A 27,425-nucleotide genomic window follows, 5' to 3' on the forward strand; every position below is an offset into this window, starting at 1 on the left:
CCCAGCAGTTCGGTCGAGGCTTTCCCCCCGCCAGGCCGAGCCCCTGGTCTGAACACCCGATAGCGGGGTGCGTCGAGGGACTCCGGGAACACCAGGTGGGAAAGCGGCTCGCACAGTCCCCAGCTCCTCCGGGTGGGGGGACCCAGGCGCGGGCAGAGGCCGCCGCGGGGGCGGGGACCACCCACGAAGCCCAGCTCCCCGCCCCGGATGCGCCCGCCCCGCCTGCCTCGCTCGCTCCTCCCGGCGCCAGGAGGTCCAGCGCACCGCGCCGAGCTTCCTCGGAGTCCTCCCTACAGCAGACTGGGGGAAAACGGCGTGGAGGGCCCGGGTAGGGGAAAGGGCCTTCTTCCTCCTCATCCCCCGTCCCGGCCCCAGCGGAGTGCTCATGTCCCTCCTTCCCATTCCCCTCCTGTTTTGGGTGACAAATTAATTTTAATCAATTTTAATTAGAAAAAAACACATCAGGTTTTGGAACAAAATTATGCTGTTCCTAGATCGGAACTGGGACTCTTTCGACCTAATTTAGAGCTGAGGGCGAGGCTGTGGGAGGGTGGCAATGCATCGGTTGAAGGAGACGCGCGTGTGGGGGGCAGCAAGGGGGAGGTGTGTGGCGTTTAGGAGTCTCCGGTGCCGTCCTCTGCAGGGCCCTTCTACTCCTCCCCTTCCAGTTGCCAGAATGGAAAATTCATGGAGTCCAGCGTAGCCCAGGTCAACACGTTTTTTATTGCCACTTCTGGCTCTGCTCGTCCCAGCGAGATTCCTACCTCTTACCCTGCAGGAATACTGAGCTCCGATGCAGGGGAATGGGGTGGGGGTGTTACCACTTCTCCTCTGCACACTGCCAAGGTAAAGAAAACCCCACTTGCTGGAGAGGGAGGGCCAGACAGGGAGGAATTCAAGGGCATGTATGGCTCAGTCCCACTTCTGACTGCAGAGTATAGGGACCAGGGTTCCAAACTTTTTTTCAAAGCAGGGGAGGTGGGGAAGAATTTGGCTGCTGCTGTACCCCGTGCCCTAGCTGCCATGTTTCCATGGAAATGAAGGCGGGGCAGGATGTAGCTCACTCTGACTACCTGGGAGGATGGCAGGGCAGGCATTTGGTAAACATATCCCCCTCCACTCCCAGCTAGCACATACGGCTGTCCCCAGCCGACCCCCAGGCTCGCTCCTCACTGTCTGCTCCACTCTCTTCCCTTCTGGAGCTGGTATCATGCCAACCGGACTCCAGGCAGGGCTGCCAGTGCTACTCTCCACAGCCAGGTCTCACTGGCACGTTAGGATCTAAGTATGTCCGCCAAGCTCAGGAGCATCCCTGATAGAGCTGGTGGTGGCAGTGCCTCGGTGAAACGGCAGCAGCACTACACCGTAACTCTGTGCAACTGCTGTTTCCCAAACAAAACTAAAAACATAAACCCAAACACTTAAGGGTATCACTCTCGCACAATGCTGAGGGCTGGGATGGGGGAGAGGGGGCGCATCCTCCTGAGACCGGAGCCACCTGTGCACCCTGCCTTCTGCCCATCTGGAGTTTGCTTCTTCCCACTGGGCTGTCACTGGGGGGCTGGAATCCAAATCTCCATTTGGTGCTGTTCTCAGCACCCGCTGCTGTTGGTTGATGAGGCTTGCCAGTTGCCATGGTGAGGAGGTGCAGGATGGATTCTCAGTACCATGGGTCAGCCCGGTGCTGCTGGTTGTAGAGCTGTAGCTTGATCTGATCTTTGATCTGATTCACTAGGATCTGGGACAGCAGAATTCCCACCAGCTGGGAGAGGCAAGAAGGAATTGGGCCCTCAGCAGTGAGTGATGGCCTTGTTTTCCCTGGCTCGATCTTTCCAGTGCGGCCAGCACTATCCCTTTCCCCACCCTCAGCCATGTCAGTGCCTGACACCCTCTCTGATCCCCCGGGGCCTTCCCCAAAACAAAGGAGTCTTTACAGAGTGTGTGGGACCCACAGGTCTCACAGGGTAAGTTACCTGGGGGATGGCCAGGCCTAGAGCCACACCACCAAGTAAGAATAAGTTGCTGTGTATCCAGTTGACCAACTTGTCAATACAGCCATTGGTGTAGATGACTTTGCTAGCTTCCAAGTAGTCAAAGGCCTGCATACCTTGGCCACACATAGTGTTGATCACTGCCTGGGGAAAGAGTTGAAAAGCCAGTTGGGACTCTAATTCCAATAACTTTTTGTTTGGGGCCTTAGCTGATGGGCTTCTGGAACACCCTTCCTAAACTCCTTGCTGATGGGCTTCCGGAACACCCTTCCTAAACTCCTAAATTGTCAGAGAATATATGTGGAGGATGCAGGGTTGGAAGTTGCCAAATGCAGACCTCCCTTCCTGTGAGAGGTCAGGGTCCAGGTCTCTTTGCTCTGGGTGGTGGAATAATCTGTACAACAAAGCCCCAAGACACAAGTTTACTTATGTAACAAATCTGCACAGGTACTGAACCTGAACTTAAAAGTTAAATCTGTACCTTCTGAACTCCATGTGGGCTACAGGAGTGCGAGGTTAACAGAAGCATCAGGCTGGGGTGAATGAAAACACCCGACACCTGTCCCACATGACTGGTTAAGCTAGGGGATGGGGATTCCCAATAGAAGCTGCCCCCATCAGAAAGTGACTCAGCTCGCTGCCCAGGAGGAAGTGAGGTGGGACGCTGGCTTACCTGGTCAGGGGTAGGCAAGCAACAGGAGTAAGGCACAGAGCAGCGCTCTCGACTGGGGTTGTCTTCCGAGCAGTTGAAATACATGTTCTGGGACCAGTCCTTGTAGGAAATCCCTCCACAGCAGCTAAACTGCAACAAAACCCACCAGAGGTTAACAATCACCCACCCCTCACGCTGAGGTGACCAGGGGAATTCTCAGAGCCACCAAAAGTCTATAGGAAGCTTCCACTGGGAACTTCGGGTTGTGTTTTAACACAGCCTTAAACTTTGAGCTCCAGCTTCCCAGTTGCCTTCGCCTGAAGATATTCTCACTTCTTAATTTCTATTACTTTGTATATCTGGTTATAACTTACCACTGTGCTTGTTGGTATTACAGTTGTACATATATTTTGTTTTACATAGTCAGCTATAATCTTCTTGAGAGAAGTTTTTGGCTTTGCAGGCAAATGGAAGTGATCAAAAGTATTGACTGATATAATTAAAGGATCAGTGCTGAAAAACTTCTCCTTAAGATAGAGAAAACACAGGAGAGGAATCTTCAATATTGTGAGTCCATCATTACTCCATGAGAGCAAACTGGATCTCAAAGTCAAGTGTCTATTGCACCAGAGAAAAGGGAACTCAGGACTTGTCTCAAAGCACTTTTACTTAAAAGTTAACTTTTTTGGCCAGGTGCTTGGCTCACGCCTGTAATCCCAGCACTTTGGGAGGCGGAGGCGGGCGGATCACCTGAGGTCGGGAGTTCAAGACCAGCCTGGCCAATATGGGAAAACCCCATCTCTACTAAAAATACAAGAATTAGCTGGGTGTGGTTTGGGGGCCACCTATAATCCCAGCTACTCAGGAGGCGGAGACAGGGAGAATCACTTGAACCCAGGAGGCGGATGTTGTAGTGAGCCAAGATCATGCCATTGCACTCCAGCCCAGGTGACAGAGCAATACTCTGTCTTGGGAGGGGGGAGAAGTTAACTTTTTATTTTTTACTTATTTATTTTTGAGACGGAGTCTCTTTCTGTCACCCAGGCTGGAGTTCAACAGCACGATCTCAGCTCACTGCAACCTCTACCTCCCAAATTCAAGCTGTTCTCGTACCTCAGCCTCCTGAGTAGCTGGGACTACAGGTGTGCGCCACCAAACCCGGCTAATTTTTGTATTTTTGGTGGAGACAGGGTTTCATCATGTTGGCCAGGCTAGTCTCAAACTCCTGACCTCAAATGATCTGCCTGCCTTGGCCTCCCAAAGTGCTGGGATTACAGGTGTAAGCTACCATGCCTGGCCTAAATGTTAACTTTTGATTCATAGCAGCCTTGTTCACAATAGCCAAACAGTGGAAGCAACCCTTGTCTCCACTGGTGAATAAATGGATAAACAAAATGTGGCATATACATACAGTGGAATATTATTCAGCCTTCAAAAGGAAGGAAGTTGTGGCACATGCTATAATAGAGATGAAACTTGAAGACATGTTAAGTGAAATAAGCCACTCAAAAAAGCATTAACACTGTCAGTCCACTCATTTGAGGTACCTAGAGTTGTAAAATTTACCGACAGAAAGTAGAATAGTGGTTGCTGGGGGAGAGGAAAATGGGAAGTTAGCGTTCAATGGATACAGAGTTTCAGGAGAGGAAAATGGGAAGTTAGTGTTTAATGGATACAAAGTTGCAAGAGAGGAAAATGGGGAGTTAGTGTTTGATGGATACAGAGTTTCAAGAGAGGAAAATGGGGAGTTAGTGTTTGATGAATACAGAGTTTCAGCTGGGGAAGATGAGTGTTTGTTCAGGTGAGGGTGGTGATGGCTGCACAACAATTGAAGGTACTTCATGCCACAGATCTATATGCTTAAAAATGGTAAATTTTACATTATGTAAATTTTATCACAATTTTTAAAATGTAACGTTCTTTTTTTTAGTTTAGTCAAGTGCAGAAGTGAGAATGGGGAGAGGGGGGAAGAGTAGAACAAGGAGTTCGATCTGTAGCTGACTGTGAACAATCAAATGAGATAACTCACTCCCTTCGGACCAGCCGAAAATGTCACTTTCGAAGAGGTAATATTCAAGAATCTGCGCAGTTCCTCATCCCCCTGTGGGTAACCACTTATAACACAGTAGATTACAAAATATACTGTTCTGTGTCTTTAAAAGTACATTTAAAGCACTCTGCTACATATGGTTTTTTGCCAAACCCCTTCCCAGAAGCCATTACCTGGCAGGTAATGAAGAGCTCCACAGGCACAGAGGGTGAGGCATCTCTTGGGATGACGTTCACTTTTACCCACAGTCCCCCAGACCACTGGCTGACCCATACCTTTTTCTGGCCAAAATCGATGAGGTTCTGCAGATCCAAGTCATCTCGGTAGTGCACAATGGCATTGTTGATGATCTCACTCACTTTCCCTCGAGCCTGCCGGAAACATGGGCAAGGAATCAGAACACAGGACTAATCCCTAACTTGCTCCTTCCTGCAAAAATAACAGTAGACAGGGGTCATCCTTCTTAATTGAGTCTGCCTTGAAATCAGAACTGAGTCCTAATGGTGGAAGATAGCCAGTTCAGTTCCAAAGCCCATCCATCCCAAGGCCCTCAGGTACCAGTGGGCAGGAAAAATGCTGGACCTGCTGTTGAAGCTTTCCAGAGACACATTTCAGGATATTCCAATGCATATCTATCTCTGAATGCTACTATCACAAAATACTTGTTGACTGATGAAAACAAATTAATTTTTAATTTTTTTAGCAGAAAGTAGCTTACTGAGCTGAGGCACTGCCCTCTAGTGGACACGAGATAATTGCATCTCTATAGACTCAGCTATTTAATACATCATTTCAGGATCTTTCTAAGCCAGGAGGACTAGAAAATTCGGAATTAACTCAGCGGCTCTCGATTTCATAATTTTCTCTTCTCCCCTCCCGTCCCTACCCCTCCCCTCCCCTCCCTGCCCCTCCCCTCCCCTCCCTGCCCCTCCCCTCTTCTTTTCTCTTTTCTTTTCTTTTTTTTCTTCTCTAGAACACAGTTCTACTGTCGCCCAGACTGAAGTGTAGTGGCACGATCTCAGCTTACTGCACCCTCCTTCTCCTGGGTTCAAGCGATTCTTGTGCCTCAGCCTCCTGACACTCAGCTAATTTGGTGTTTTTTAGTAGAGACAGGGATTCGACATGTTGGCCAGGCTAGACTCAAACTCCTGGCCTCAAGTGATCTGCCCGCCTCGGCCTCCCAAAATGCTGGGTTTACAGGTATGAGCCAGCATGCCTGGCCCAATTTCATAATTTTCTACCATAGTCTCTTCCTTCCTGCCTCACTACTTTTCTCAAATTTTCTTTCCATAGTTTTGTACTCTGCCCTTGGCAATCATTTGCCTTTTGGGAAAGGCATTCTGGTTCTTAAAAAGGAATGTCACTGAATGGCAGATGATTTCCAGATATGGCAAGCATTGTCCAAAACATTTTCTTGGCCGGGCGCGGTGGCTCACACCTGTAATCCCAGCACTTTGGGAGGCCGAGGCAGGTGGATCACGAGGTCAGGAGTTCGAGACCATCCTGGCTAACACAGTGAAACCCTGTCTCTACTAAAAATACAAAAAATTAGCTGGGTGTGGTCGTGGGTGCCTATAGTCCCAGCTACTCGGGAGGCTGAGACAGGAGAATGGCATGAACCCGGGAGGCGGAGCTTGCAGTGAGTCGAGATTGCACCACTGCACTCCAGCCTGGGCAACAGAGAGACTCCATCTTAAAAAAAAACAAAAAACCTTTTCTTAAGCCAAGCATGGTGGCACATGACTGTAATCCCAGATACTTAGGAGATGGAGGCAGGAGGATCACTTAAGTCCAGGAGTTCAAGGCCAGCCTGGGCAACCTAGTGAGACTCCCATCTCTTAAAAGACAAAAACAACAACCGCCACCCCCCCCACAAAATAAAAGAAGAAAGAAAAAAGAAAAAAACCTCAAAACAAAATCTTGTTCTCTTCCCCCTTCCTTCCTTCCTTCTGTTTATCTCAATAAACAATTTTTAAAAGAAGTAAGAGTGGCCCACTTGATTATTGAGTTTGATTCTGTCATTTGCCATTAAAGTTTCTAAATTATTTTAACTTTGTGTTTGTATAATTTACTTCCCTGTTAGCTTCTCAGACTGTCAGAGGAAAGCACTTTATGATTTTAAAATTCTCTTCAGATATGATGAGCTTACAGGCTGTTCATTCACCCTTAATGGACTTTTCGACGGCTGATGTTTCTCAAGGGAAGGAGCGCTGTGGTTAATTAACCAGGCTAAACATGGGCAGGAACTTTCCTTCCTCCCTCTGGGTCACACCTGAGGAGGCCTCCTGGCTCCCAGCATTACCTTGTCTGAGAAGACGAAGCCCAGGATCCCAGCGGCCAGCTGCAGCAGGAACACGGCGGTGAGGCAGAGGGAGAACTGTGGAGCAGCAGGAAGAGGAGGCGTCTGGGACCAGTCAGGGCAGCGGCCCTTCCCAGGGCCATGGGGATGCTGGGAGCTGCCAGGCAATTCTCCCAGATGCCCCACACATGAGAAAGGCAGCTGCCTCTGGGACACTGTCCTGGGGGTGGCCACCCTGTGCTGGGTCACCTGGGCTGAGCTCTGCACTGAGGAGTGGACAGCACAGGCCTGGGGGTAGGGTGGGACAAGGAAACCAAAGGGCCCTAGGAGGCTAAGAGGCATGATGGGGAGAGGGCCAGGGTCTTTCCTGTGGGGCCTTGACCACTCACCGTCTGCAGGAGGCAGATGTTCTCACGGAGGGACCCAATGCAGCCACAGAAGGTGAGCAGGAACATGAGGACACCCACCACGACCAGCAGGATGGCAGGGTCCACTGCCAGGCAGGCTAGGGCTGCTTCTGGAGAAGGAGCTGGACCTCAGCCTGAGCCCAGTGCCCACTGAGGAACCCATGGATGGGGTGGGAGGGTGCCCCAAACTGTTCTCCTTCCCCTGGTGGGGGAATCCCCATTATGGTTGGATGAAGGTTAAGCGGAGGCAGTACCCCTGTCCCAGGGGGAGAACCAAAAAGGGGCCAGAAGGGTTGTAGCATTTAATTTGAGAAACTAATGAAATAAAAGCCTTTATTCCTGGGCTTAAGACAGGAGGGGCTGCTTTCCCTCCAGAAAAGAATTAGAATGGCATTAGGCTCACCAGTTTTGCAGATTCTGTTTCCTGGAGACTTGTGTGGTGAAATAGGAATGGTGGTTGGGTTTCTCCAGAACAGAGCTGGGGAGGGGCTAAAGCCCTTAATGACTGTCTGCTCCCAGGGGCCTAGCTTCTTTCTCAGGCACTTCCTAAGCCTCCAATATAGGCATATCCTGGAAGACTCAGGGGGGCTCAGGGAAATCCAGGGGCACTGGTATGGAGGGGGTCTGACACCTATGTAGACCGTGAAGATTTGGCTCCAGGGAGGCTGCCTCCTTCAGCACCATAGCTTATGTATGAGGGCCAGGCTGAAGGAGGCAGAGGGGGAAGGGGCATGGCACAAGGTGGGGGCAGGGAGGGAGAGCTACAGCTCACCTGCATGCTTCATCAGTCGAGCGTAGACACCCACAGCCACCATCACCATGGAAATCACCTGTGGAGACAGGAAAGAACCAGACCCTGAGATTCTGGAAACCAGAGAGCCCTGAATGCCGTGAGTAACCTAGGAGAGCAGGAGAAGGACAACTTCCCTAGGACTCAAAGGTGAGCATCTTTCACCTCCCCAGTAATTCTGCTGATAGAATCTGCCAGGGCTTTACCTCCATGAGACTTTTTTTTTTTTTTTTTTTTTTGAGATGGAGTCTCACTGTGCTGCCCAGGCTGGAGTGCAGTGGCATGATCTCAGCTCACTGCAAGCTCTGCCTCCCGGGTTCACACCATTCTCCTGCCTCAGCCTCCCAAGTAGCTGGGACTACAGGTGCCTGCCACCTCGCCCGGCTAATTTTTTTTTGTATTTTTAGTAGAGACAGAGTTTCACTGTGTTAGCCAGGATGGTCTCGATCTCCTGACCTTGCGATCCGCCCGCCTCAGCCTCCCAAAGTGCTGGGATTACAGGTGTGAGCCACCACACCCAGCCTCCGTGAGACACTTTTACTCACATTATATTTTTCATTATTCATTCAGTCCTCACAACACAATTAGGTTGTGAGGCAGATATTATGCCCACTTCACGGATGAGGAAATTAAGGCAATCCAGGGTTAATACTAAACAGCGATTAAGAATATGGGCTTCAGGCTGGGCATTTTGGGAGGCCAAGGTAGGAGAATCAACTTGAGGCCAGGAGTTTGAGACCAGCCTGGGTAACATAGTGAGAGCTTGTCTCTAGACACACACACAAAATAATAATTGGCTGGGTGCAGTGGTGTGCACCTGTAGTCTCAGCTACTCAGGAGGCTAAGGCAGGAGGATGGTTTGAGCCCAGGAGTGCAAAGCTGCAGTGAGCCATGACTGTGCCATGGCACTCCAGCCTGGGTGACAGAGCGAGACCCTGTCTCTAAAAAATTTGAGTTAAAAATTAAAAAGAACATAGTCTTCAGAGCGAGTCAAACTTGGGTACATATAGGGTAAATTTCTGAGCCTCAGTTTCTGTATCTGAGGATGGGAAGTAAGAACAAACATCTGATAAGATTACTGTAAGAATCAAATAAAATAATGCATGGAAAGCATTTAACACAATGCCTGACAATAAATATTACCTATCATTATTGATAGTTAACTTGCCCACGGTCACATAGAAATGGAAAAGTTTTGAATTCAAATCTATCTGCATCAAAGGGCAGGTTTTATACCTAAAGCAGGCCTGGGCGGTTGCATACTCCCAGCTCTCTAACCCTCTTAGATGTCAATATCGTGTCAAGTACAAAAAGAAAGTGCACTCCAATGTGAAGAACTGTGTGTGAGTGTATGTGTGTACGCACTGGAACTGCCTTGGCAAAGGAACCTTTATCTTCACAAACTCTGATTCCATTGTGGAGGAATAGAGAGGAGTTTAGATCTTTCAAATTTCGTGGCTTCTCCCTGAGATAACAAACCCATCAGAGACTAATAGGAGACCCCAAAGGGGCCTTATCCGCCCGCCAACCCCCAGGTCTCCAGGGGTGCAGGGCAGCTCCAGTGCCTACTTCCCTTGGCTACCCTTTTTTGTGCCCAGTCTCCAGGCTGGTGCTAAGCAGCAGCTGGCTGTTGCCATGGCAACAGATGGGGCCAAGCTCTGGCAGGAGAGAGTTCTCAGCAACAGGGTCTTGACCAACTCAGTGGGGAAGGAGATGGCTGGCTAGACACCACTGTCCTGCAAGACAGAAAGCAGCTGGAAAGAGCCACCATGGAGCTTTGGTGGAAGAAGGGAGCTAGGCCCCCAGAACAGGTAATAGGGTCAGATGAGTCCCTCGGTACAAAGACATTTTTTCCTGTAGGCCTCCTTGTTGAAGGTCCTCTGCCATCTGGCAGGGGACGGCAGATGCATTCAGCAGTAAATGGCGATCATTATCTAAAACCACATCTTCCAGAACTCTTCTCTGCCTGTATGTACAGCCCCCTCTTTTTTGTGGGGTGGGGGAGCAGGGTCTTGTGCTATTGCTCAGGCTGGAGTGCAGTGGCATGATAATAGCTCATTTCAGCCTTGACCTCCTGGGCTCAATTGATCCTCCCACCCTAGCCTCCCAAAGTGCTGGGATTACAGGTGTGAGTCACTGCACCTGGCTGGCCCCGGTCTCTTCCCACCTCACATCATTTGACCATGCCTCTAACTCAGGGCCCAAAGTGTTATTGCCGGCCTTCATACTCTTTGTCCAGGAGGGAAGGAGCTGCTAGCAGAGCTGCAGGTGCCAGCTGGCACCTTGTCCCACAGCACTGCCAGGCTCACAGAGCATGGGGGAGGCAGGGAAACTACACGACAGAGATGCCAGTCATTCCCCAGGCCTGGTGGCCAGTCCTCCACCAGAGTGAGTGAGCATCTCTGTCTGCCCTTTAAAACCCACTGCAGGCTGGGCGCGGTGGCTCACACCTGTAATCCCAGCACTTTGGGAGGCCGAGACGGGTAGATCACGAGGTCAGGAGACCGAGACCATCCTGGCTAACACGGTGAAACCCTGTCTCTACTAAAACTTCAAAAAATTAGCCGGGCATGGTGGCGGGCGCCTGTAGTCCCAGCTACTCGGGAGGCTGAGGCAGGAGAATGGCATGAACCCGGGAGGCAGAGCTTGCAGTGAGCCGAGATTGCGCCACTGCACTCCAGCCTGGGCGACAGAGCGAGACTCTGAATAAAAAAAAAATAATAAAATAAAATAAACCCACCACAGCCAATTACAGTTCTGAGTGTCATTTAACTGAACTACTGAAAAACGTGTATCTGCTCTTGATTTCTGTTGCTCCCAGGCTCTCATTGTTTTTCATGTTAAATTTTTACCAGGGTGTATAATTTTCCACAAGATGTTCTCTGATTAAATCGTAGTACAGATAAAACAAGAAAGGCCAAACAAGCACTCTTCACAATAGCAAAGGCACGGAATCAACCTAAATGCCCACCAACAGCACGGGATAAAGAAAATGTGGGGCCAGGCCAAACGCAGTGGCTCACACGTATAATCTCAGCACTTAGGCCGAAGCAGGTGGATTACAAGGTCAGGAGTTTGAGACCAGCCTGGCCAACATGGTGAAACCCCATCTCTACTAAAAACACAAAAATTAGCTGGACATGGTGGCACATGCCTGTAGTCCCAGCTACTCCGGAGGCCGAGGCAGGAGAATCACTTGAACTTTGGAGGCAGAGGTTGCAGCGAGCCGAGATCGCGCCATTGCATTCCAGCCTGGGTGACACAGTGAGACTTCGTCTCAAAAAAAAAAAAAAAAAAAAAAAAAAAAAAAAGAAAGAAAAGAAAATGTGGGACCGGGCACGGTGGCTCATGCCTGTAATCTCAGCACTTTGGGAGGCTGAGGCAGGTGGATCATGAGGTCAAGAGATCGAGACCATCCTGGTCAACATGGTGAAACCCCATCTCTACTAAAAATACAAATATTAGCCGGGCATAGTGGCATATGCCTGTAGTCCCACCTACTCAGGAGGCTAAGGCAGGAGAATCACTTAAACCCAGGAGGCGGAGGTTGCAGTCAGCTGAGATCATGCCACTGCACTCCAGCCTAGAGAAAGAGCGAGACTCTGTCTAAAAAAAAAGAAAAGAAAAAAGAAAATGTGGTCCATATGTACCATGGAATACTATGCAGCCATACAAACAAATGAAGTCGTGTCCTTGCAGCAACATGGATACAGCTGGAGGCCATTATCCTAAGCAGATTAACCCAGGAACAGAAAACCAAATTCCACGTGTTCTCACTTGTAAGTGGGAGCTAAACACTGAGTACACATGGACACATGTACTTGAGAGTGAAGGGCAGGAGGAAGGAGAGGATGGAAAACTACTTATGCTTATTACCTGGGTTATGAAATATCACCCCATGACACACAATTTACCTATATAGTAAACCTGCACATGTACCTCTGAACCTAAAATAAAAGTTGAAAAAATGGGCAAAATAAAGAGATGCCACACATCATAGAGTAAGTTAACTCTATTTATGGGCCTATAATTATAGCAGTTGCTCTGTCTCTATCTATGGTAGAGAGAATAATGTCCCCTCAAAGACGTCCATGTCCTAATTCCTGGAACCTGTGAATGTGTTACTTTTCATGGCCAAAGGAACTTTGCAAATGTGATTAAGAATTTTGAGCTAGGGAGATTATTCCTGAGGACTCAATACAATCACAAAAGACCTTCTAAGAAGGAGGCAAGAGGGCCGGAGTCAGAGAAGATGACAATGGAGGCAGAGGCTGGACTGCTGTGGTGCTATGGATGGAGGAATGAGGGCTGCCTCTAAAAGCTGGAGCAGGCGAGGAGGCGGGTCCCTCCTAGCACTTCCTGAAGGAATGCGGTGCTGCCGTATTTTAGCCTGGTGAGACCTGTTTGATTTTAGCCCGGTGAGACCCGTTTTGGACTTCTGGTCACCAGAAATATAAGAAATTTGGTTTGTGTTGTTTTAAGCCACTAAGTTTGTGGTCATTTGTTACAGCAGCAACAGGAAACTAATACATTATCCAAATCCAATTCATCTGCTGCTATGCAGACAGTACACTGAGGACCCTTAATCCATGTGCTATATGGTGGAGGGACAAGAACATTTATAGCCGAAAGCATATGCTCAACTTTGGCTGCCGTTAGAGTCGCCTGGGACTTAGGGTTGTTGGGAGAGAGGCTTAAAAAACTGCTAATGCTTAGGCTGCATCCCAAACCAAGTGGATCAGAATCTTTGGCATTGGGACCCAGGCAACAGTATTTCTGAATATGTTCTCGGTTATTTCAATGTGCAGCCAAGTCTGAGAACCTACAAGCCTAAAGAACAATCAGCCAGGGATCTAGAGCCACAGATGCAGGCTACATTAAAATCAAGATTAAGTTGGCCAGGCGCGGTGGCTCACGCCTGTAATCCCAGCACTTTGAGAGGCCGAGGCGGGTGGATCACGAGGTTGGGAGATCGGGACCATCCTGGCTGACACGATGAAACCCCGTCTCTACTAAAAATACAAAAAAATTGGCCGGGCATGGTGGCAGGCACCTGTAGTCCCAGCTTCTCGGGAGGCTGAGGCAGCAGAATGGCGTGAACCCAGGAGGCGGTGGAGCTTGCAGTGAGTGGAGATCGTGCCACTGCACTCCAGCCTGGGCAACAGAGCAAGACTTTGTCTCAAAAAAAAAAAAAAGGTCTTTAATTTTTTTTTTTTTTTTTTTTTTTTTTAGTAGAGACGGGGTTTCACTGTGGTCTCGATCTCCTGACCTTGTGATCCGCCCACCTCGGCCTCCCAAAGTGCTGGGATTACAGGCGTGAGCCACCGCGCCCGGCCTAAGTCTTTAATATTATTAATATTAATACGATCATTAATGATGTCTTTCCCCTGAGCTCTCAAATTCTGCATTTCACAGCTTGACCTTGCACACCCCCATTCCTGCCCCCACTTCCCACCCTGGATTCCTCAAAACTACTGCCTTTCCAAAGTTAGTGCTGCTGCTGCTGTTCATAGCATCACATTTGGAGGTGAACAGAACTTTAGAAGTGGGTTTGGCCACTCACCTCTTTTTATAGATGAGGCCAAAAGAGTGGAAGTAACACTTAACCAAGTGCATACGGGTGCAATGCACCATCTGGACCAAATCCAACCTCCTAATCTCATTCTGGAACTCTTTCCACTATGTCAGAATTTTCTGTAAAATCCTTATAGCACCTCACAATATCATGAATGACCTCCTTTCACGATGAGGACGGAGATAAAGACATTTCTCTTCCTTGGATAGCTTTTCACATTCTGACTAGAATGAAGCCTGGCTGGAAACTTTTAAGAGCTAGATACAACTTTTAAAATGGCTGAGTCTAGCTTTTAGCAAAATATATGTTCCTGAAAAGTTATCAGTCAAATTATATAAAATAATTTGCACACACCAGTACCATTATCCCTATGTAAAGTGAGTGATCACCTTGTAATGAAAATAGCCATCCCCTGGGCTCCTTGGAGAAGTGGCTGATTCTAGGATGGGGGCAGGAGGGGCACAAGATGAGCCTACGTCATCTTGTAGTGCCCCAAGGAAAGGAAATGCTCACGAAGAAACAAAAATGAATTCCCCACATCACTATCCCCATCAATGTGAGCATCCCAAAGGGACACAGAAGCCAACTGAAAGAGTTCCCAATGGCCAAGGCTAGAATGATTTGAGCGTCAAAATAAAGAAATATTGAATTATTACCCAAAATAAAAAATACACATCTGTGGGCCCATGCTGATATAAATAAATGACTTAATGAGTAGTGGAGAAAATACAAATCTCCCACATAGAAGAATTTCAAATGATTCTCGAGGAGGTAGAGCTTAACTCCTTACTCCTTCAGTGCAGACCGTGCATAGTGACTTTCTTCCAAAGAGCACAGTGCGGAACACAGGGGGAAAGGCTAACTCTACAGCGGAGGAACCTGATAAACACTACTTCATCGAGGCCAACATCGACAATGATCATGTTGCCAAATCACTTGTATGATGTGATGTGATGTGATGTGATGTGATGAAAATAAAATGGCACTTAACTTCTCTGGTCTTCCTCCCAAAGGCCATAACCCCAGTATTATAATGATGAGAAAAACAGCAGGCAAGTTCCGATAAAGGGACATTCTACAAAATACCTGACCAGTACTCCCCAAAACTGTCAAGGTCATTAAAAACAAAGTAAGTCTAGGCCGGGCGCGGTGGCTCAAGCCTGTAATCCCAGCACTTTGGGAGGCCGAGACGGGTGGATCACGAGGTCAGGAGATCGAGACCATCCTGGCTAACATGGTGAAAACCCGTCTCTACTAAAAAAATACAAAAAACTAGCCAGGCAAGGTGGCGGGTGCCTGTAGTCCCAGCTACTCGGGAGGCTGAGGCAGGAGAATGGCGTAAACCCAGGAGGCAGAGCTTGCAGTGAGCTGAGATCCGGCCACTGCACTCCAGCCTGGGCCACAGAGCGCGACTCCGTCTCAAAAAAAAAAAAAAAAAACCAAAGTAAGTCTAGGAAACTGTCACAGCCAAGAGGAACCTAAGGAGGCATGACAACTAAATGTAATGTAGGGCAGAACATGGGGGGCCATGCCTGGAATCCCAGAACTTTTCAATGGCAGAGGATGGTTTGAGCTCAGGAGTTCGAGACCAGCCTAGGCAACATAGACTTCATCTCTACAAAAAATAAAAATAAAAATAATCTGGGCATGGTGGTGTGCACCTGTAGTCCCAGTTACTTGGGAGGCTAAAGCGGGAGGATCACTTGACCCCAGGAGGTTGAGGCTGCAGTGAGCCATGATTGTGCCACTGTACTCCAGCCTGGGCAACACAGCAAAATCCTGTTTCAAAAAGAAAGAAAGAAAGAAAAAAGTAACGTAGTATCCTGAATAGGATTCTGGAACAGAAGGATATTAAATAAAACTAAAAAAAAAAAAAACCCAATAAAGTGGACTACAATGATAATACTATTAATTACAACAAATTTATCATACTAATATGTTAATAACAGGGAAAACTGAGTATGGGATATATGGGAACTCTCAATACTATCATAACATGTTTTTAGTTGATATATGTAAATTGTATGTATTTATGGGAAACGTATGATATTTTGATACATGCGTACAGTGTTTAATGATCAAATCAGGGTATTTAGAACATCCACCACCTTGAACATTTATCATTTCTTTGTGTTAGAAACATTTTAAATCTATTTTGAAAAATACAATATATTGTTGTCCACTATAGTCACCCTACTGTGCTGTTGAACTCTAGAACTTATTCCTTCTATGTAACCATATGTTGGTACCTATGAACCAGCCTCTTTTCATCCTCCTGACCCTGGATCCCAGCCTCTGGTAACTATCATTATATTCTCTACCTCTATGAGTTTCACTTTTTTAGCTCTCAAATATGAGTGAGAACATGCAATATTTGTCTTTGTGTGCCCAGCTTATTTCACTTAACATAATGACCTCCAGTTCTATCCATGTTGCGAATCACAGGATTTCGTGCTTTTTTATGGCTGAATAATATCCCATTATGTATATGAATCATATTTTCTATATCCATTCATTTGTAGATGGACACTTAAGGTGATTCCATTTCTTGGCTATTGTGAATAGTGCTGCAGTAACATGGGAGTGCAGATTTCTCTTCAATATATTCATTTTTTTTCCTTTGGATAAACACTCAGTAGTGGGATTGCTGGATTGTCTAGTAGTTTTATTTTTTGTTTTTTTGAGAAATGTCCATCTCTGTGCTATCCTCTCAATTTTTCTGTAAAACTGTTCTTAAAAAATAGTCTATTACCACCCCCCACTCAATTTGTTAGTTCATACTTTTTTTTTTTTTTTTTTTTTTTTTTTTTTTTGAGACGGAGTCTCGCTCTGTCACCCAGGCTGGAGTGCAGTGGCCGGATCTCAGCTCACTGCAAGCTCCGCCTCCCGGGTTCACGCCATTCTCCGGCCTCAGCCTCCCGAGTAGCTGGGACTACAGGCGCCCGCCACCTCGCCCGGCTAGTTTTTTTTGTATTTCTTAATAGAGACGGGGTTTCACCGTGTTAGCCAGGATGGCCTCGATCTCCTGACCTCGTGATCCGCCTGTCTCGGCCTCCCAAAGTGCTGGGATTACAGGCTTGAGCCACCGCGCCCGGCCTAGTTCATACTTTTTATTTATTTTTTTTGAGACAGAGTTTCGCTCTTGTTGCCCAGGCTGGAGTGCAATGGCGCGATCTCGGCTTACTGCAACAGTGTGATCTTGGCTTACTGCAACCTCCGCCTCCCAGGTTCAAGCGATTCTCCTGCCTCAGCCTCCCAAACAGCTGGGATTACAGGCATGAGCCACCACACCCGGCTAATTTTGTATTTTTAGTAGAGACTGGGTTTCATCATGTTGGCCAGGCTAGTTTTAAACTCCTGACCTCAGGTGATTCACCTGCCTCAGCCTCCCAAAGTGTTGGGATTACAGGCGTGAGCCATCACACCCAGCCTATACATTTTTTAATATCAGATTTTCATAAACTAGGGTTAACTTGCATACAGTTTTACAAACTTTAATCTGGGTGATTTCCCATCAATCACACCAAAACTTAAGGCAGTGGATCTTCCCCGCCCCCCCGCAACCCAACAGACAAGGTCTCACTCTTGTGTTGCCCAGGCTGGAGGGCAGTGGTACAATCATAGCTCATTGCAGCCTCAACCTCTTGGGCTCAAGAGATTCTCTTGCCTCAGCCTCCTCAGTACAGGCACACGCCACGATGTTCACCTAATTTTTAAATTTTTTGTAGAGATTGGATCTTGCTAGGTTGCCCAGGCTGGTCTTAAACTCCTGGCATATGGTGATCCTCCTGCATTGGTCTCCCAAAGTGCTGGGATTACAGGCATGAGCCACCAGGCTTGGCTAAGGTAGTGGATCTTAAAATTGTTCAAGTGACAGAGCACTGGGAAGTCACAGTGCTCTGTTGGTGTACATTATAGATTTTGTCATATTATTATTATTTTTTTTTTTTTGAGGCAGGGTCTCGCTTTGTCACCCAGGCTGGAGTACAGTAGCACAATCAAGGGCTCACTGTAGTCTTGACCTCCTGGGCTCAAGCAATCCTCCTGCCTCAGCCTCCTGAGTAGCTGGGGCTACAGACATGTGCTACCAACTGGGCTAATTTTTAAATTTTTTTTAGAGACAGGGTTTCACAACATTGCCAAGGCTGGTCTTGAACTCCTGGGCTCAAGTGATCCACCCGCCATGGCCTCCGAAAGTGCTGGGATTCCAGAAGTGAGCCACTGCACCTGACCTCTTTTTTAAACTTTAATACACTATTACTGTGACCTAATTTACAGTCCATATGTAACTTTCCGCAATTATCCCCAAAATGTGCTTTGTAACCTTTTTTTTTGTTTGTTTCTTATCCAGGATCCAATCAAGGATCATGCATTTAGAGATTAAATCTCCTTCAGCCTGGAACAGTTTCTTGGCTTTCTTTTCTCTTTAATTTTCTTCCTTTGTTTTTGGTCTTTAAGACACTGACTGTAAAATTTATGGTAAAATACACGTGACACAAAATGTACCATTTTAGACATTTTAAAGTAAACAGTTCAACGACCTTCAGTACATTGACATGGCTGTGCAACCATCACCACCATCAGGGTGCAGTGCTTTATCATCACCCCAAATAGAAACTCTGTATCCATTAAACCATCACTCCCCATTTCCATCACCCCGTCCTCTGACCCCAGCCCCTGGTAACCACAAATCTGCTTTCAGTATCTACGGGTTTGTCTATTCCGGACATTTCCTGTCATTGGAATCACACACTATGTGACCCTCTGTGTCTGGCTTCTTTCACTTAGCAGAATGTTTTCTTTCTTTTTTCTTTTTTTGAGATGGAGTTTCGCTCTTGTTGCCCAGGCTGGAGTGCAATGGCGCAATCTCTGGCTCACCGTAACCGCCACCTCCCGGGTTCAAGTCATTCTCCTGCCTCAGCCTCCTGAGTAGCTGGGATTACAGGTATGTGCCACCAAACCTGGCTAATTTGGTATTTTTAGCAGAGATGGGGTTTCTCCATCTTGGTCAGGGTGGTCTCGAACTCCCAACCTCAGATGATCTGCCTGCCTCGGCCTCCCAAAGTGCTGGGATTACAGGCATGAGCTACCGCGCCTGGCTCACTTAGCAGAATGTTTTCAAGATTCATCTGTGTTGCAGCATGTGTTACAACTTCATTTCCTGTTTGTTTGTTTTTTGAGATGGAGTCTCGCTCTGTCACCCAGGCTGGAGTGTAGTGGTGCAATCTCGGCTCACTGCAACTTCTGCCTCTCAGGTTCAAGCAATTCTTGTGCCTCAGCCTCCTGTGTAGCTGGGATTACAGTGTGCGCCACCATACCCAGCTAATTTTTGTAGTTTCAGTAGAGGCGGGGTTTCACTATGTTGGCCAGGCCACTCCTGACCTCAAGTGATTCACCCGCCTCGGCCTCCAAAAGATCACAGGCGTGAGCCACTGCGCCCTGCCAACTTCATTTCCTTTTATCGGTGAATAATACTGTGTTGTGTGACTATAACACAATTGTTTCTCCATTCCTCCATTGGTGGACATTTGTGTTGTTTCCACCTTTTGGCTGCTGTGGATAGTATTGTTATGAACACTTGTGTAAAAGGTCTTGTTTGAATACCTGTTTTCAAAGTTCTCTATACCTAGGAATTGCTGAGTCACATGGTAATTCTATGTTTAATTTTTTAAGGATCTGCCAAACTGTTTTCCACAGCGGCTATGCCTTTTTACTTCCCCACTAGCCATGTGTGAGGGTTCCAATGTCTTCTCATCCTTCCCAACACTTGTTCTGACACTTCTTTGGACACTGACAGTTTTTATATTTCGGCCAATTGTTTTGCAGAATGTCCCTTGATTTGGATTTATTTGGTTGTTTCCTCACAGTTAGATTCAGATTACACATATTTGACAGGAATATTACACAGATACTGCTGTGTCCAACTCACTGTATCATGTGAGGAGACAAACATTAATTTCTATTATAGAACTAAGGAACAATTATTACCAAGAGATGTGGCTGCTAGGTGTATGTCTCTGCATTTCATAAAACAACGCAGGCAATACTCTAAATTGTTTCCTAGTTTTCCATAATAGTTAGTTGCTACTTGTCCTCTTCTGTTTGCCTTTTGTTAGCACTTGCAGGCAGATAAACAGCTGCAGGTACTAATGTTCATGGAAGAAAGGAGATGAAGAAAATTTTCTCATCTTGACTTTTTTTCTTGCAAATTTGGAAAAAATTGTCATGATTTGATGTTTAAAAGGAAAACCCTTATTCTATCCCGTAAGACAGTACTTCAGGGCAATCAGCAACAAGAGAGGAAAGGTTGCAGGGCCTCAACTTGAGGTCCTGAACAAAGGTTGTTCTCCTTGGCTCTTATGCCCAAATGCCAATAATTACAGGCAAATTCGCTCCCAGAGTCCATCTCTACTGGATTGCATTTAAGACCAAGGTAGGGCCAGGCATGGTGGCTCATGCCTGTAATCCCACCAGTTTGGGAGGCCAAAGTGGGGAAGATCGTTTGAGGCCAGGATTTGAAGACCAGTCTGGGCAACATAGTGAGACCAATCTCTAAAAAAAAAAAAAAAAAAAAAAAATTAGCCGGGCATGGTGATGCATGCCTGCAGTCCAAGCTACTCAACAGGATGGGGTGGGACGTTTGCTTGAACCCAGGCAGTTGAGGCTGCAGTGAGCTGTGATCCCATCACTGCACTCCAGCCTGGGTTAAAGAGCAAGACCATGTCTAAACAAACAAACAAATGAACCAACAAATATGTAAATAAAAATGTTAAAAGGCCGAGGTGGTGTGACAAGCCTTGAGAAGCAGATGTTTCCTCACAGTTAAGATTCAGTTAGATTCCTAGGGAAGGACCCCGGAGACAACAGTGTGGCTCTGTTCATGGGATAAATAGGAAATTTCTCCATAAACTAAACAACATAAAGCTACCAATAATGATTGTCTCCTGCTGAGTTTTTTTTCTTTTCTCTTTAATTTTCTTCCTTTGTTTTTAGTCTTCCTTTGTTATGGTGAGAACGTGAGCAAAGAGGGCTGAGCAAAGGCTGGCCCTTCCCTAGCCAGTTCCTGTCTGCTTGCCACTCTCTTTCGTCCTCCTTGGAGGAGCACTCAACCTCACCCTCCACGTCCACCCCCAGCAGGTGACCTCTAGGAGCGTTTACAGGGATAGCAGTGGCATTACTTTCTGTTGAGTGCCAAGGACCAGGCGCCGGGCTAAACACTGTCTCATTTAATTCTGACCACAAACCCAAGAGGGCGTTAGGATCTCCATTTTATAGAGATGATGTTCAGAGAATTTTAGCAACTTTCCTCCGTTCACTTGGCTAGTGAGCGGCTGAAGTGGGACTGGAACCTAGGTCTGGATGTCCCCAAAGCCTCATGAGCTTGGCCATTTGTCTGCCTTCCTATCTCTGCCTCTCAGCACCCCCAGGATTTTCCATATTCACCTCAGCCATCATGGGAGATGGGAAGCAGCTGCTTGTGGTTCCCTTGGGGGAACAGCTGATAATCTCCAAATGGGCTAGGGCTCAGGCAGGGGAAGGAAGACTGCAGCTGGCGGGGAGGGACAGGGTGCCAGTGGGGCCCAGGAGGTGGCTCAGAGGGAAGTCTCTGGAACAGCACTCTGAAAAGGGAAGGCATGGCATTGCCACAGGGGGGCCACCCGCAGGTGCAGCTTCCAGGGAAAGCCCTAGCCTTGTCTGTCTTCCATAGTCCAAAGTCCAGGCTGTAAGAAGCAGTGGCACCCTACTGTCTCAGGGCCCACACCCCCTCCTTAGAATCTCTTTTCCTCCTCTTTTGAAGGTGATGGTGGAGTCAGCTGAGGGTAAAGTGGTTCCCTGTGTGGCAATCAAAACCCTGTCCCTGCTCAGAGGGAAATGGGCAAGGCAGTGGTCTCCACCTCTGGTTTCTCAGTCCTTCCTACCCTTATATCTGGATGAAGTCAAAGAACTTTCAGCCTGTGGCCCCAGAGCACGGCCACTTCTCTCCCTGCCCATAACCTTACACATACTGGTCTTTCTGTGCTGTCCGTGGCGCTGCTGTTACAGGTGTCTGAGGTGGCGGCTGTCCATGTGAGGCTGGCTCTCAGCGCTCTCCCTCCGGACTGGGGGACAGTGTCCCTCTGAAATGGAGGAGTTCACAGGGCTCCTTCCTCAACAATGTCTGGGGCCAAGCCTTTGGCATCTTCCTCAGGCCATGGCTGACTTTGTTCTTCCAAGGTTAAGAAAGAGGAAGGGAGGTCTAGCAAGGGCTTGCAGTAAATAAACATTCAAACTCACAGCCCTGGAGGGACTGGCCTTGCACTAGCCTCCTACCAAGATCTGAGAGGCATTCTATGTTTTCTTTTTCCTTTTTTTTTTTTTTTTTTTTTCCGAGATGGAGTTTCGCTTATGTCGCCCAGCGTGGAGTGCAATGGCGCAATCTTGGCTCCCTGTAATCTCCACCTCCCGGGTTCAGGTGATTCTCCTGCCTCAGCCTCCCAAGTAGCTGGGATTACAGGTGTGCACCACCATGCCCGGTTAATTTTTACATTTTTAGTAGAGATGGGGTTTCACCATGTTCGTCAGGCTGGTGTCGAACTCCTTACCTCAGGTGATCCACCTGCCCCGGCCTCCCAAAGTGCTGGGATTACAGGCGTGAGCCACTGTGCCCAGCCTTCTTTTTTTCTTTTTAAAGGCTGCTTTAAGTTTATGGTTTTCTACTTGGTCCAAGGCAAACAAAGCTGCTGGGGAGTTAAGAAGGTGTGCATGCGACCTGCATAGCAAAGGAGATGGTTCTTGTCTTCATTTCCCATATTTTGTAATTTTTGTTGTTTTTATAAAAAGCATCTGACTATCTTCAGTTACTGAAGCCAGCCAAGTCTATGAGGAAGATGGGGGGCGGGGGGAAGGAGGTGATGGGCTCTGCCTCCTAGTGTATTTGGAAGTATAGGATGAGGAGGTTGGATGGCAGAAAGGGCCCCTGCCACTTAGAAGAGGTTTTGGCTGGCTTGATGCCTGGTTACGTCCTCATGATTTTTGAGCCAGACGAAAAGAGATGGTGCTGAGAGTGGTCTGGGTGATTCTGAGTGCCCAAGGACTCCAATACAGTAGTCCTGCATGGGAGAGTGGCTTTCTTGAAGAAGATGCGCCACCGATGGCTTGGCTCAGCCTAGGGAAGACCTGAACGGGGGTCCATATAGGTAGCAGTGGAAGTGAGAAAATCCACATGCTGTAGACAGTACGTACGTGTGGCTCTGAAGAGGGGATGGCTGCCATGTTTCTGACCTGGCTTAAGGGAAGGGATGCCAGGCCACCAGACCCATCACAGAGGAGAACACAGTTGGGTACCTCATCACCAAGAGTGCTCAAGGACCCCAGGTTGAGCTGCATCTTTACAGGCCAGTGTCTATGAGGGAGGGAGGATGGACACCATGCCTCTACCCTGTGGGGTTTGCGCTCTCACTCGCCATCCAATAAACATTCAATAAGCACCCAATTTATGCCAAACACAGCTGGGCGCCGGGGATCCAGAGGTGAACAGGGCTGTGCTCAGCCTCAAGATCCCGAAATCTAGAGGGGAAGATGGAGAAGTAAACACAATTGCAGCACAGGTAAGGGATATGACAATCGAAGAATACAGAAGGTGCCATGGGAGTCCTGAGGCATAGCTGCTAGGGAAGCCTGGGCTGAGACACAGGGGCTGGAGGTCTGAGCTTCTGGGCTCTGCCTGACTCAAAAGCCAGCCAACTGCTGCCCTGAGTGGGAAAAGGACCAGTGAGGAAGGAGGTGGGCGGCACTGTATGTTCCTGACAACACATGGCCAAGCTGATAAAGCAGGCACCACCCCAATGTCTTTCTCTGCAAGAAGCTGTCCTGCAGAGGGAGGTGAGGAGAGGCAGCTGCTCTGTAGCCGCCCTAACTGATTTAAATACAACATCTAGGATCTTAGAGCAGCTACTCCAGGCCATGGAATCCCCACAGTCAGTAACCCAGCAACACGATTCAGGGAAGAAAATCAGAACTCCCGGGTCAAAGGGGAAGTGAGATTTGAAACACGAACAGTAGGAACTGGTCCCCGTCACCAGAAATTCATTAGCTTTCTGAGTCAGACTCCAAATGCCCCAAGAGTCAGGGCTTCTAGAGCAAGAGCAGACATAGCCACCATCACCACCAGCACCACTGAATGTGAGCCCAGAGGATGCCAGACACCTTCCTAGTGGGTTCCAGGCACAGACACAATAACCACTGCCACGTGGCCGCTCCAGAAGCTGGTCAGAGCATGCACTCTGCCTGCAAGGGTGTGGGCTGACCATCGTCTCATCCATAGGTGCTTCCTGGGCAGAAGAGCGGAATTTGATTAGGGTGATAAAAGTCTACAAAAAAGAAAGCATGGGAACCAGTCCCTGAAGAGGGGCTAGGAAGAAAGATGGCCCCCTGATCTGGGGAAGCAGCCCTTTCTCTCCAGCTGCTCTTGTGTGGAATATACCTGTGCAGCACTGGGTTTGGGGGAGAAGGGACATTCAATAAGACCTGAAAAGTACTGTCCCCTAGGAAGGGCAATCAGGACACAGGGAGATTCATCCTTAGATCCAGTTCCAGGTCTTGAAGAAAGAAAACAGTCGGCCAGGCGCGGTGGCTCAAGCCTGTAATCCCAGCACTTTGGGAGGCCAAGATGGCTGGATCACGAGGTCAGGAGATCGAGACCATCCTGGCTAACATGGTGAAACCCCGTCTCTACTAAAAAATACAAAAAACAGGCCGGGCGCGGTGGCTCAAGCCTATAATCCCAGCACTTTGGGAGGCCAAGATGGGCGGATCACTGGGTCAGGAAATCGAGACTATCCTGGCTAACACGGTGAAACCCTGTCTCTACTAAAAAATACAAAAAACTAGCCGGGCGAAGTGGCGGGCGCCTGTAGTCCCAGCTACTCGGGAGGCTGAGGCAGGAGAATGACGTAAACCCAGGAGGCGGAGCTTGCAGTGAGCTGAGATCCTGCCACTGCACTCCAGCCTGGGCGACAGAGCGAGACTCCGTCTCAAAAAAAAAAAAAAGATGACAGTCCCCCAAATGATTCATTCATCCTTAAATAGTTCACTAAGGCAGAAATTGTTTCTCCTTTAGAGGAGAAAGATTATTAAGGTCAGAGAGACAGATACATTGGCTTAGGGTCACACAGTAAGTTGGTGCCAAAAAGATGCTGAGCCTCTTGTCCTTCAGTGTGCTATTTCTAGAGCCTCTGATTTTTTATGAGTCTACTGTAGGGCCAAGAAGGGGCTCTATTCTAATTTGGGGTGGTGCTAGCTTGGCCGCCCGGGTCTTCTGACTTTGAATGAACCATTTTACCAAGGTAAATGGGTCTGTGGAGCCAAACTCTCTCATGGTTGAGATCTCTCAAAGTCATTTATCTGATAAAAGGGGGGTAGGGTGGAGGTAAGGGGTAGGGAAGCTCGAGAAAAAAAAAAAAGACCAGGAACACAAGTGTAACAGATGCACCCAGCTGTTGTCACTGGCAAGCACAGACAAGGGTGAGGTGCCGACGGCTCCAAGGGAGCCAGTCTCGGCAGATAAAGGAAGTCAGAGTGATGACCTAAAGTCCCTGAGATGCTAGTGCTGGCTCTGACGATGGCACGTCACTGGCCTGGCACACTCAGTGAGCACAGAGGAGACTTCACTGATACTTGCCCGTAGGTGGGGAGTCTCTCAGTGCGCTCTCAGCACTGGCAGAGTGGTAAGGGATTTTCTCGTGTTCTTTCCTAACCTCCAGCTGAAGCAGAACTTAGACTATGGGAACTTGGGTTGACTGGTTGACTACTAAAACTGCCAATACCCCAGCTATAGCAGCAGCCATCTGCGCTGAGGACTTCCCCCAGAGGCACTGTGGTTCAGTAGAAAGGTCACCAGACCAAGCCTGCTAACCAGCTGTTGGACCTTGGACAAAACATTTAACATCTCTGTGCTTTAGTTTTCTACATTTTATAGACATAAACACAGATGCTGGACAAGATGTCTTCTAAAATGTTTTTCCAGTTCTAAAACTGAGCATTTGATAGGAGCCCAAGTTTCATTTTCCCCAGGAGTATGATGGCTGAGTGTGCTGTCATCACCACCCTCTGAGATTTCTCTCATTTGTCCCAACAGGCCAGCACTTATGTGCTTTGTGTCTGCACTTCACCCCACGGGCCCTGTGAAACCTTTACAGCAAAGGGCTTAGATGTCTCTTTTGCTCCCTCCCCTAGGAAACATATTTTAGACTCAATTCTTCCCTCCTGTAAGTCTGAACTTTAGGTCTCCAGCTGAAGTGGGGAAGGATGGTGGGCTCCAGAAGCAGCAGCTCTGGTGTGGTAGGAGCCAGAAGAGGAGGTGAATGAAGGAAGGACATCCCTACGTTCTCACACTCCAGAACCTCCAGGACTCTCTAGCCAGGAAATAGGGTCGAGCTGGCATTGCATGATCTGGTTCAGCTCAGTTCTCAGCTTCAGCAGTCTTTCTGCCACCCCTGATCACACTAGGTTGGATTTGTGGGGGAGGGAGGCAAGACCTGCAGACATGAACATAACATGCTTAGGTCGGTCAAGTCAACAATGAACGGCAGAGTGGGATGGGAATCCAGGTGTCCTGAGTCCCAGCCCAATACTTTGTCCACCCCAAGCAGAAGATTCTGAAAGAATCCCTGGCCCTCCGGCCCAACACGGGGTCCTGTTTAAAGACACTGGGGACTGTCAGGCTCCAGGGGTGAAGTCTGGTCCTGAGGAGGGTGGCGGGGAGGGGGCAAAGTTTGGGGCAGTGCTGGGATAGGCAAGACATCTGCGCCTGGAGGCGATTCTTCCCAGACTTTGGGGGGGGTGTAGGTGCGGGTAGAGGAGGCCTGCGAAAGGAAGAGATGATGCCCATAACCCATCTTCTCTGAAGCGGTGGAGAGAGAGGTTTGGGTTTTTCCTTCCTCTTCTTTGCCAGCCAGGCCTCCAGGCCCCCAGGCCTGAAAGTCACCTGCCACCACCGACTCCCCATCATGTGCCAGTGGGTCCGCCTTGGGCCAACAGGCTGCCTCAAACCTACATTTCTAGCCTGACACAGACCCTCCTCCGACACCCCGACAATACCCATCAGTCTTCACTGATTCCCTGGCATACCCTCCTCCCTGCAACGCCCCCTGCAGACGCGGCGTCCCCGGGGTGTCCCTCCCCAGGATGAATTTCCCCCAAGTGCCGTCAGCCCAGAAAACTCGGCAGTGTGGCTCCCGCGCGTGGGGCACTCCGGGCCACCCCTCCACCCCGCGGGTGGACCCCGCCGCCCAGGTGCCCTCGGCCCCGAGACTCACCCAGAAGAGCATGTTGAAGAAGAAGAGCAGGTATTTCACCAGCGGGCTGACGAAGGAGAACTCCTCCCCGGAGGCGGCCGGCGCCCGGGGTCTCCGCGCCATGGCCCCGCCGCCGCCGCCCCCGGGGGCCTATTTCCCAGTGGCGGCCGGCCGGCCTGTGCGCCCCGCGCCCGGGGGCATGAGCCGCGCCGCGCAGGAGCCCGGCCGGCGGGGGAGCTGGCTGCGGCGGGAGGCGCTCGAGCCGGGGGGCCGGGAGCCTCGCGGGCCGGGGAACTGCGCCTGGAGCCGCCGGAGCCGCGGTGGGCAGCGCGAGCGGCGGAGACTCAGCTGCGGCCGCAGGACCAGCCCGGCCAGCCCGGCGCCCAG

The 27,425-nt window shown here is 48.8% G+C and overlaps 1 protein-coding gene across 2 annotated transcripts; it reads right to left on the reverse strand.

The window, feature by feature from the left end:
- Positions 1-704: 704 nt before the first annotated feature.
- Positions 705-27,425, reverse strand: LOC105471411 (tetraspanin 33). Of its 2 annotated transcripts, none has more exons than XM_011723906.2 (8): positions 27,060-27,425; positions 8,172-8,229; positions 7,382-7,509; positions 6,996-7,070; positions 4,969-5,064; positions 2,665-2,793; positions 1,974-2,135; positions 705-1,762 (listed from the first exon to the last, which is right to left on the reverse strand). In XM_011723906.2, the coding sequence occupies exons 1-8, from the start codon at positions 27,159-27,161 to the stop codon at positions 1,661-1,663; spliced, it is 852 nt and encodes a 283-aa protein (XP_011722208.1). In that variant the 5' UTR covers positions 27,162-27,425; the 3' UTR covers positions 705-1,660. The 2 variants fall into 2 exon arrangements, with proteins under 2 accessions (XP_011722208.1, XP_011722209.1); XM_011723907.3 differs by having other exon boundaries at positions 7,382-7,506; positions 27,060-27,201.

This window comes from Macaca nemestrina, chromosome 4 (assembly GCF_043159975.1).
Source record: "Macaca nemestrina isolate mMacNem1 chromosome 4, mMacNem.hap1, whole genome shotgun sequence".
NCBI lineage: Eukaryota > Metazoa > Chordata > Mammalia > Primates > Cercopithecidae > Macaca > Macaca nemestrina.

Excerpts from the sequence above, each read along its gene's own strand:
- LOC105471411 (XM_011723906.2), bottom strand. The coding sequence starts at position 27,161 with ATGGCGCGGAGACCCCGGGCGCCGGCCGCCTCCGGGGAGGAGTTCTCC. Across the intron at positions 7,071-7,381 it reads ACATCTGCCTCCTGCAGACG|TTCTCCCTCTGCCTCACCGC; the intron begins GTGAGTGGTCAA and ends GCTGCTCCACAG. Across the intron at positions 5,065-6,995 it reads GCTTCGTCTTCTCAGACAAG|GCTCGAGGGAAAGTGAGTGA; the intron begins GTAATGCTGGGA and ends TGTTTCCGGCAG.